The 11,393-nt window shown below is 47.8% G+C and overlaps 1 protein-coding gene across 1 annotated transcript in view; it reads left to right on the forward strand.

Annotated features, from left to right (window-relative positions):
- Window positions 1–11,393, forward strand: part of oxct1a (3-oxoacid CoA transferase 1a) — a 44,569-nt gene that overhangs the window by 13,257 nt on the left and 19,919 nt on the right. The window contains exons 6-12 of the mRNA XM_048619058.1: window positions 134–240; window positions 1,499–1,559; window positions 3,019–3,126; window positions 7,344–7,458; window positions 8,427–8,521; window positions 9,113–9,161; window positions 9,650–9,722. Coding sequence (XP_048475015.1) covers window positions 134–240; window positions 1,499–1,559; window positions 3,019–3,126; window positions 7,344–7,458; window positions 8,427–8,521; window positions 9,113–9,161; window positions 9,650–9,722 — 608 coding nt within the window. The remainder of the gene's footprint in view (window positions 1–133; window positions 241–1,498; window positions 1,560–3,018; window positions 3,127–7,343; window positions 7,459–8,426; window positions 8,522–9,112; window positions 9,162–9,649; window positions 9,723–11,393) is intronic.

Below are 11,393 nucleotides of genomic sequence, written 5' to 3' on the forward strand. Positions count from 1 at the left end.
CCCCCCCCCCCCCCCCCCCCCCCCCCACCTCCCTGGATTGCTGGTCTCTCCCAATTCTTTTCTCCACCACCAGCACCCCACACACCGGCACTGTGTTCAAGGTGATATTTGGGTTGTCACTGACTTGTTTCAGGTGCGGGAGTTCAATGGCCGACACTACATCCTGGAGCGAGGGATCACTGGGGACTTTGCCCTCGTTAAGGCATGGAAAGCTGACCGTGCGGGGAATGTTGTGTTCCGGTAAGTTGTGTTCTGGACACTGAACCAACAGCAGTGTCGGGACTGGAGCAAGACTGGGGGCTATCAGGGTCAGGATCGTTGCCAGGCTACTCATGGGAGAAAAATTGCAGGTGGTTACTGTGAGGTGACCCTGTTGTTGCGCTGGCAAATTGTCTGTTTTATTCACTTGTCAGCTGAGAGTGTTGCTGGCTGTGCCAGTGTTTATTATCCATCCCTAATTACCCCTAGAACTGAGTTTCTGACTTGGCCATTTCAGATGGCAGTGCAGAGTCATACACACTGCCGTGGGTCTGGAGTAACATGGAGGCCAGACCAGGTAAGAACAGAGGAAAGGGGAAGGTGAGTATTATGGCTGAATTGTATTATCGATAGACTGTTAATCCAGAAACCTGGTAGTGTTCTAGGGACTGTGTTCAAATCCTGCCCTGGCAGATAGTGGAATTTAAATTTAATAAAGAATCTGGAATTAAGAGTCTAATGATGACCATGAGACTGTTGCTGATTGTCAGGAAAAGTCAGTCTGATTTACTCATGTCCCTAATGTCCTTCGTTGAGGGAAGGAAACTTGCCATCTTAACCTGGTCTGACCTACATGTGACTCCAGACTCACAGCAAAGTTGACTCTTAACTGCCCTCTGGGCAATTAGGCACGGGCAGTAAGTGCTATCTAGTGATATCCAGCTCCTGTGAATGAATTAAAAAGAAAAAAAAAATCACTCTGTCTGAAGAACATTGGTGACCCAGATAGGGTTTGTATGATAAATGGTGATGGTTGACATGGTCATTGTTACTGGGACTAGCTTTCAATCCCAGACTGATTGGTTGAGCAGAAATTCTGACCACCTGGCCCAGTGGGATTTCAACCCATCTCCCCACTGCATTATCCTGTGGGATTTCAGTTATCAATCCAGTCACGTTAGTAAACTGCCATCTCTCCAGTTCTATCAGGAGATAGTTTAGAACTTGCTGTGATTGGTAGGCCCTGTTGGGTGAGGGTCATACTGGGCTACAGTTAGAGTCCCTAAGGTCCCACGTACAGAAACCCACCCGCTGCAGCGGGGAGTGTTGTATTTTGATCTTGCTGACCTCAATGAGTGTCTGTGTGTACCTGCTGAGGAGGGAGTGTTTGTCAGGTGTCCAGTGTACCACACCAGGAGGCACAGTCTGCCCTGTACCAACAGAGCTAGCATTAGCATTAGCATTGGCATTGGCTCTGTGTTGAAGGACTTTTGTCTCACCCCACTACGTTCCCTTTCAGGAAAACGGCGCGGAATTTCAACCAGCCCATGTGCAAAGCTGCAAGAGTGACGGTTGTGGAGGTAGGTATGGACTCCTGGGCTGGAGGCACTTGTTGGTTTGAATGTTCTGCACAGATTTGGTGAGGCTGAGAGTTTCTGCCTCAGACTGGGCAGAATCGAGATCACAGGCTCAACATCTGAGATGCAGAGGGTCCACTGTTTCAGGAGAAAGGCCTGCAGCAGAGGGTTCCGAATCTTTGGCATTCTCTGCCCGAGAGGACTGTGGGTCTTGATTTAGTTTCAAGTTTAAAATTGATAGATTTTTGGAAAGGAATGTACTTGGTGTTTGTGGGGCCAGTGCAATGAGGTATAAGATTTAGCTCCTGTTGTCTTTTTGTAATCTGCAACACAGTGAGAATCACATGTCGTCATTTCCCTTGTAGCTTTGTGTCCAAGTCCAGTGCTTTAATTTCAGAGTGTGGGTGCCCCGGGCTGGGTCAACAGTTATTGCCCCTCTCTGTAATTGCCCCTGAAAAGATGGTGGTGAGCTGCTGCCTTGAACTGTCTGAGGGGTGTGCAGTGTTTATTTAAACTGGATGCTGGGAGGTGACCGAGCGAGACACTGTGCACAGGAGCTAGAGGGACAAAGAGGTGCTGAAACTCTCCGAGTGCCAGGGCCTGTTCGTGCCTGCTCCTTCCCTCACACACTGTGTATCACGTTTACAAGCAGCAGGCAGCTTGAGTGAGCAAAGTAACCTAGCAACCAGCAAAACCCATCAGTCAGTCTGAACAGATCTGGGAGATTTGAAATACAGTAAGTGGCTGTAGGGAGGCGGAACAGGAAGAGATGGGAGTTTGTTTTGAAGTTTGGTTCGGTTTGTTTTGATTAGCAGTGAAATTAAATTCTCTTTGAAGAACAATCATCTCATGTATTTGTTTAATTCTGTTTCATATTCAATCCTGTGCTCTGTGCCAGACACTAATTTGGTTGAAACAGATTCATTCAATCTGGCTGCCACCGAGAGGGGGCACAGACAGCACCAATCCAGGTTCAGTGATGAAAATGCTATTGTTCCTAGAGGGAATAGATCTGGGAATTAAAGGATAGGGACAGGATAGGGTTAGATGCTGAATAAATCTCCTTCTGCTCTGAGCCCAGAATCCACCCTAAGGCAGTTTTGGGAGAGCCTCTGCTGTGTAAATGTTTCACTCTGGCCTGGTGGATCTTGGGCCTTTCCGAGTCACTCAGGAAGATGGTTTCTGTTCTGGTCTGTGCTGTCCCCGGCTTCTGGAAAGGACTTGAGGCAGGCCATTCGAACCTGCGACAGCCTCATGGTTTTCAAGCTGGGATCAGCTGTGACCTGTCTGTTTGGGGTCAGGGATCCAGCTGGGAGCAGTGATCTCATTCAGGGGAGTGCCTGTCTCTGAGCTAGCAGGTGGAGAATCCAACCAGGATGAGGAATCGGTATGGCGGGCGATCGGAGGAAGGGTTGTTGTTAAATGAAGTGTCTCACTGTGTGTCTGTTTGTGGTGTTTTCAGGTTGAGGAAATAGTTGACACTGGGACGTTTGCCCCGGAAGATGTCCACATCCCCAGTATATACGTGCAGAGAGTCATCAAGGGGGAGAAATATGAGAAGCGGATTGAGGTGAGGAACAACGCAGGGCTGTCTCAGCATGATAGAAACGTCACAATAAATGCCAAGTTCATCCGGTGCTCTGACAGTACCCCCACAATGCACATGCGCGCTCTCGCTCTCTCCCACTCTCCCTCTCCCTCTCTCTCTCTCTCTCTCTCTCTCTCTCTCTCTCTCTCTCTCTCTCGCGCACACATACACACACTGGGAAGGGATGTTCCTGCTCTGAGCGTGTGCTCCTCCAGCAGAGTGTTCCCTCTGCCCTCAGTGGGAGCAGTGTTCCTGACTGTGTGTGCTGGATGTAATTGGGAATTAGAGCGTTATTTAAAGAGGGATTGAGGGAGGAGGTGGGTGCATGGCATAAGGTGCAATGGTCATTGAGAGAGTCTGTACAGAATGAGGCATTTTGGCCCATTTGTGTCTCCTCTGCGTTCAGTCATTTCCAAGCGCTGCTCGGAATCAACCAGACAGCTGTGACCGCCTACCCACAGGGCACAGCAAGAGGGAATGTCCAATTTCCTTCCCCAAGACTGATCACAGCATCAAACTCCAGATTAAACTGATGGCATTTTCATGTCACCCGGCAGATTGTGTACAGTGTGGGTGTCACATTATAGGGAAGATGTGAATGCTTTGGAGAGAGTGTGGGGGTGATCTACAAGAATGATCCCAGGAATGAGAAACCTCAGTGTTGAGGATAGATTCGAGAAGTTGGGACTGTTCTCCTGGCAGAGAGGAGACCATGAAGGGATTTGATGGAGATTTTCAACATCATGGCTGGGCTGGACTGGGTAGGGACAGAGAAGCTGTTCCCACTTGTAAAAAAAAGGATTGAGAATGAGAGGACCTAGAGAGGGCATTGGTCTGAAGAAGGATCCTTGGTCTCGAAACATTAACTCTTCTCACCCTCCACAGATGCTGCCAGACCTGCTGAGTTTCTCCAGCACTCTGTTTTGGTTTCGGATTGTGAGGGGTCTTGATTGATGCGGGAAGGATATTTCCTCCTGTGGTGGAGACTACAAGGAGCAATAGTTTAAGAACAAGAGTTCTCCCTGTTAAGACCCAGATGAGGATATCTTTTCTCCCCGCTTGCGGAGTTGAGTTTGTGGAATTCTCCTGCCCAGGGAGCAGAGTAATCTGTTATTGAATATATTTGAGGCCGAGTTAGAGAGATTATTGGTTGATTGACAATAAAGTCGAGGGTTATGGGAGGGGTGGCAGGACAGTGGAGTTGATACGATACCCACATCTTCCACGACCTTACTGAATGGTGGAGCATGCTCAAAGGGTTGTTGACACCTATAGCACAGAAAAAGGCCCTCTGGCCCATCGTGTCCTCGGTCAAACGCAACCATCTAATTAGTATAATCCCATTTCCCAGCACCTGCCCCATAGCCCTGTATGCCTTGGCATCACAACTGTACATCTAAATACTTAAATGTTCTGAGGGTCTCTGCCTGTACTACCCTTACAGGCAATGAGCTCCAGATTCCTACCACTCTCTGGGGCTAAAAGGTTGTTCTTGCACTCAAAGGGCTGAATGGCTTACTCTTGCCCCAAGTCCCTGTGTTTCTATAACCTGAAGAATGTGCTACACTATAAAACATAGAACAGCCCTTCAGCCCTACCATGTCTGTGCTGCTCTGATGCTATTCTAAACTAATCCCATCTGCCTGTCCATGGTCCATATCCCTTTGTTCCCTGCCTGTTCAGTGTCTGTCCAAATACCTCTTAAATGTCGCTATCCTATCTGCTTCTACCATTCCCCCCCGCCCCACGCGACTGTGCATTTGGGGCACTTACCACCCTCTGTTTTTTAAAAAAAAAAAACCTTACCTTACACAAATCCTTTAAACTTTCCCCTCTCACCATAAACCTATGCCCCCTAGTATTTGACATTTCCACCCTGGGAAGAAGACTGACTCCCCATTCTGTCTGTGCCTCTCATAATTTTATACACTTCCATCAGGTCTCCCCCTCAGCCTCTGACGCTCTAGTGAAAACAATCTAAGTTTGTCCAACCTCTCCTGAGAGCTCATACATTCCAATCCAGGCAGCACCCTGGTAAACCTCTTCTGTACCCTCTCCAAAGCCTCCACATCCTTCCTATAGTGTGGGAATGGCACAAGGTGAATTGCTCCTTTGTGCACCCAGCACGAGCATGATGGCCTTGAGAATCCTGAAGTTCCCTCCCAAAGGGCATTGTGAGTCTACCTACACTATGTACACTGCAGCTCATCGTCACTTTCTCAAGAGCAAGCAACAAAGGGGTGGCACAGTGGTTAGCACTGCTGCCTCACAGCGCCAGGGACCCGGGTTCGATTCCAGCCTCGGGCAACTGTCTGTGTGGAGTTTGCACGTTCTCCCCGTGTCTGTGTGGGTTTCCTCCAGGTGCTCTGGTTTCCTCCCACAATCCAAAGATGTTGCAGGATAGGTGAATTGGCCATGCTAAATTGCCCATAGTGTTCAGGGAGGTGTAGATTAGGTGGGTTATAGGGGGGTGGGTCTGGGTGGGATGCTCGGTGAGGTTCGGTGTGGACTTGTAGGGCCGAAGGGCCTGTTTCCACACTGTAGGGATTCTATAAACCCTGGTCCAGCCAGTGACACTTGTTTCCCGCAAATGAGAAAGCATTGCCTCCTGTGCTGTAGCCATTCTGTGACTGTATTTGAAAGTAATTCATTGCTGTATGACCCTCCTCTACCTCTTGGAAAGATGTCGGAGGTGCTGTGTTTCATTCGCTCTGGAATACCAGTAACAGTGGCCAGCATTGACTGTCCAGCCCTAACTGACCTGCAGGAAGTGCTGGTGAGATGCCTTCCTGAACTGCTCAGTCCGTGTGTTTGAAGGACAGTGCTTTGGATTTAACTCAATGGAGTGGCCTGTTCAGATCATTTCAGAGGGTGGTTGAGTGAACCTCATCATGGATGTTCTACAGTCACGTGTAGGCCAGACCAGGTGAGGATGGTAGATTCCTTCCACTGGAGGACATTAGTTACAATCCACTTAGAATCCAGTAGCTTGAAAAGAGATGAATTTCCCAACAGAAATAACCAAAGAACAGGATTTCATTTTTTGATAATTAAACTGTAACAAACTAAAATAAACATAGATCAAAGGTTAAATAACAGGCTGTTGATAGGTCAAATTGAAAAGGAAAGTCAATTTAATATTGTCGAACAACATTTATAAAGCACCTTGACTTGACACCCCTGTAGATACTAAGTGGTGTAGAGCAGCATAGGCCACTCTGAGCTGTCGAGGAAATGGTCATCATTGCTCCCCCCACCCAACCCAAAAAGCAGGCCAAAACATCCAGGCTTCTTTTAGTGCTATTGCCCTCTGCCTGGGCTTTCCTGGAGACTGTTATTACCCTTGGTACACCAATACTTCACTGCTCAAGAATCCCGTCCATTCTGTTCCCTGTCAAACTGAAACAGGGCCCTCCAATGTATCTTGCTGTGTCTCCTTCACAAGGCCATTCTCCCTGTTTCAGCCCAGCAGCAGGTTTTCAGCCCAGCAGCAGGTTGTCTTACCTCAGCTGTACTAATCCTGAGAGACTATGAAAAACTACCACTTAATCTTCAGGTGGGTTTCCATTTGACTTTCTATCCCCATTGGCAACCAGAAATGATGGGGACACTTCTCCAAACTGAGGTGTTTACTAGGAATTCAAACCCCCTCCCCCCAAGAGAAAACAGGCCCTTCGGCCCATCATATATATGCTGACCAAGTCTTTGGATGCATTCCAGTTCAGCTGTAACCCATCCAGCCTGTACAGAAATCTAAAGCTCTCCCTCCTACATCATCCCTTTAGCTATTTTAGATTTAAGAGAACATCTTGAAGTTCAATATTCGTGACTCATGAGATGGATTTTTAATACAAGCCTATAATTCCATAATCACTATTAGAGCAGTCAGCAATCTGTATTTGAGATGAACGAACTGAATTTGAGGTTTTCCCACCTAGTGTATCTCTGTAAAGTCTCTCTTGGTGACCTGATGGGTTTTCTATTCTGGAATGTGAAAGGGATGCTCCGTCTCAACTTTCCCAGGAATTCTCTCCTGATCCTTTCTCCAGTCCGACAATCACTGCATCGCTTCCCAAAACACCAGGCCTGATCCCAGCACTTCCCTGTAGCTGTGACCTTGCTTAAAGGCAGTATCCCCACTCCGGATCTTTCCGGATGCTTCTGTGTTGCTGTAACGATACAACGTTCTTTCTGTTCAGAGACGAACTCTTCGGAAGCTGGGAGACTCTAAGCCTGAGCCAAAGACGGAAGCTGAGATCACAAGGGAGCGCATCATTCGGAGAGCTGCACTCGAGTTTGAAGATGGCATGTACGGTATCCTTTAGCAGTGGGTACAGCCACTGGCAGTGTGCCCGGCCTTTAAAGGTTTAGAGATTGGAGGGAGAAACATGTTTCAAATGGGACAGCATAAGCTGGAGAAACCAAACAATTATCATTGTCTGCTCAGTGAAGTCACCAGTTCTGTCTTCACCCAGCCATGATTACTGTGTCATGGATGGGTACCATGTTGGGAGGAAGTGTGACTGCATCAAGTGCCAATTAGAACGACTGTATACAGTACAGGGATCACAGTCTAAGGATACTGGGTAGGCCATTTCAGTCTGAGCGGAGAAATGTCTTCGCCTGTGGAGTTCTGTACCACAGGCCAGAGCATTGAATATCTTCAAGATGGTTTTTAGGACTAAAGGGATTAAAGGGTATGGGGAGAAAGCAGGAACAGGAACTGAGCTGGATGATCTTATTGAATGGCAGAGCAAACTTGAAGGGCTGAATGGCCTCCTCCTGCTGCTGTTCTGTATGTAAGGGGCCTGGGGAGAAGATCCTGTGGAAATGTTTCCGTTCTTTGGGACTTCCAGTTCTGCAACAACATCAAGGAGGTTGAGTTGATTTTCTTTAGATGGAGGAGTTGAGGAAAATGCCCCCTGTGGTCGGGATTCAGGAGCCAGCCAATATGGCCCTGGCTGGGGAAGGAATGGGAGGAATTCCTTCACCCAAGCAGGATTGAGCTAACTTGCTGGAGATTGCTGAATGCAAATGAAGTGAGGGTGGATTTGAAGAGAGACCAGTTGAGTGGTCTGGGGGAATAGTGTGATCATCCTGTCCAATGGAGATTGAGTTCTTGAATCAGTTTCTGCAGTTTGGGTGGCCTTATCCAGGGGCTGCTAGTGAGACATGATTGTGACGTAAGCCCTCCCAGATTGGAAGCAGCGTTAAATGCTGTCGCTGTGGGGCTTCTGAACGATTTCTGGAGATCCACATTAGACTTAACTGGAGCTGACCAGCAAACCTGGGGATTGGAATGCCAATGTTAGCCAGCAACTTCATCAGACCTGACATCACCGTCCATCTACAGAGTGAGAACGGTGTTCTGGGATTGGTAAGGACACATTGGAGCTACCAGGGACACAGGAGTTAGTCATGGCACATCAACCTGAGCCTCCCAGATTGCCTTAATCTGTTACAATCTGCCTACGGACGCAACAGGGCCACAGTAGGTGCCATCCCCCTGGCCTTACACTCATCCCTGGACACCTATGTCAGGCTCCTATTTATTGAATTTTTGTTAAGCACAGGTATGAAGGGATATGGGCTCAAGGCAGATAAATAGGGTTAGGCCACAGATCTGCCATGATCTCATTGAATGGTGGAACAGGCTTGAGGGGCTGAATGGCTTTTGTTCCTGTGAGCAGAAGCAACTGGGGTAGATTGACAAACTCTCGAAGATAGGTGAAGGTTCCCAGAACCAGACCAGTTTGAATGGTTTTGTGTATTTCTTTTGTAACTAATTGAGATTTGTGAAGTGTTCAGAATGAGAAAGGGAGCAGTTGAGTGCTTGGATTCAGTGAGACAGGGGCTGGGGTGACCTGGGGACGGAGCTGACTGAACCAGCAAAGCATTTGCTGATAAGTGGGTGGGAGTCGCTCTCACTGTCACACTTACTCACGGTCACCATCTCACTGTCTGATAGGGTCCGTACCCACTGGAGGGAGAGGAAGATGCAGACCTCATTAACGCAGGTGAGCACAGGGTTGTGGTGGGTGGTGGGGTGGGGTTGGGGGGGGGTGGTGCCATGGAGGACGGGGAAAGGAAGCACAGGGATAGGGAGGGGAGGGGAATGCCAGGTTGGGGAACATTGGGAGAGGGGATGAGACCTATTGGGCAGTCAGTTTGCTCAGGGGTCCGATTGGGCAGAGTGTTGGCAGAAAAGCCTCAGCTGTTCCTGGTTCATCCTGCCCCTCCCATGGGTATTGTTGGGGGTGGAGGGGGTGGGTAGTGGTGTCTGTGGAGAGGTGACCCTCATGCTGGACATTCTGTTGTTCCTCTCGAACAGAGGTCCCTCAGCAGTGCCAGTTCAGTTAGGGAGCAATGGTCAGTGTGTAACCCAGGCACTGACCACTCACTGCCGAGGGACAGACAAACGCAAGAATTCACACTGTGAGGGCCTTGTGCTGTGCTGAGCAAGGCTTGGAGCTGAGACTGAATCTGTTTGTTCTGCTTCTTTTAGGTAAAGAGACAGTGACTGTCCTTCCTGGAGCCTCGTTTTTCTCCAGTGATGAGTCGTTCGCCATGATCCGGGGGTAGGTGTTCATTGTTGTCTGTTGTTGCTACTTTAAAACGTGTTCTCAGGAGCTGTGGGCATCTCCGACTGGGCCAGCACTTATTGCCCATCCCCAGTTGCCCTTAAGAAGTGTTACGAAGTTGGGTAGAGTACTTGTGGATTAGAAGGCAGGACATTAGAATTTGTTTGTAAAAAGATTAGTGCGGGAGGGAAAGAGTGCGTGGTCCCTCGAAGACGTGGAAGGATGACACCAAGGAACATGAAGACTAAGACCACCGAGGAATTTCCAAGACCATCTTCAAAGATGGAAGTGATACGATTTTCGGGACTGAGTGGATTCTACTAGAAGTTTGTACCAAACTTAAGTAGCGTGGTGGCACTGGTGATGGATTTCCTATCGAAGAACACGAAATGTCGGTGGCCAGAACAATGCCAGGAAGTATTTGAAAATTTAAAAGCAGTATTAACCACTACTCCCCGCCAGTTTTAGCCATGCCACATTTCTTGAAAGCCTTTTAAAGTTGCCATCGACACAAATGATGTAGGGGTTGGAGCTGTGTGGTTACGGGGGGATGTAGGGGTTGGAGCTGTGTGGTTACGGGGGGATAATTGTGGAATTGAAAGGCCAGTCGGTTATATTTCAAAAAAAGAACAAATATTCACCAGAGAAAATATTCAACCACTGAACAGGCGTTATTGAGTTTGGTGCTGGCCTTTCAACATTTTAATGTCTACGTTGTAAACAGTGCATCGATGTCGGTTGTGTACATTGATCACAACCCTTTGACATTTTTGGAAGGACGAGAACACCAGATTATTTCATTGGAGTCTTGTGTTACAAGCATTTAATTTACAAATTGTACACAGGGTGGGTTGTGAAAATTTTATTGCAGATGCGTTATTGTGGGTTTATAAGGAAAATGTGTAGATGAAATTTAACACTACTGTGTCTATGTTTTAGATAAATGTATATGGTATCGTATGAAATGTGTAACTCTAGATTAATGGCCTATAGACCTGGTAATAATCACATTAAGGTTTGGAGAAAATAAAATGAAGCTACCTTTTTTGTACTGAAGGTTTGCTTTTTTTCTTAAGGGGGAAGGTGTTGCAAAGTTGGGTATAGTACTTGTGGATTGAAAGGCAGGATGTTAGAATTTGTAAAATGATGGGGGCGGGGGGGAAGAGTGCGTGGTCCCTTTTTTAAACGATGTGGTTTTTTTTTAGGCGTGGAGATTAAAAATGGTCTGCAGGTGGCAGTAGCAGCTGTACCGAGAGCTCTTGAAATTGAAACATTGCAACCGAATGGTTATATCGTTAGGAGCCAAAGCAGCATTTCTACCAAGACAACAGGGTTCTTGAATTCAGCCAATTAATTTAAACCAGGCCCTGGATACCAAAACCCAATTAAATTTAAATCTGAGATAGTAGGAACTGCAGATGCTGGAGAATCCGAGACAACAAGGTGCAGGGCTGGATGAACACAGCAGGCCAAGCAGCATCATAGGAGCAGAGAGGCTGACGTTTCGGGCCTAGACCCTTCATCAGAAAAGGGGGAGGGGAAGGGGGTTTTGAAATAAATAGGGAGAGAGTGGGAGGCAGATAGGAGAGGGATAGAGGAGAGGATAGGTGGAGAGGAAACAAACAGGTCGAAGAGGCGGGGATGGAGCCAGGAAAGGTGAGTGTAGGT

The sequence above is a fragment of the Rhincodon typus genome, chromosome 3 (genome assembly GCF_021869965.1).
Source record: "Rhincodon typus isolate 14 chromosome 3, sRhiTyp1.1, whole genome shotgun sequence".
Lineage (NCBI taxonomy): Eukaryota > Metazoa > Chordata > Chondrichthyes > Orectolobiformes > Rhincodontidae > Rhincodon > Rhincodon typus.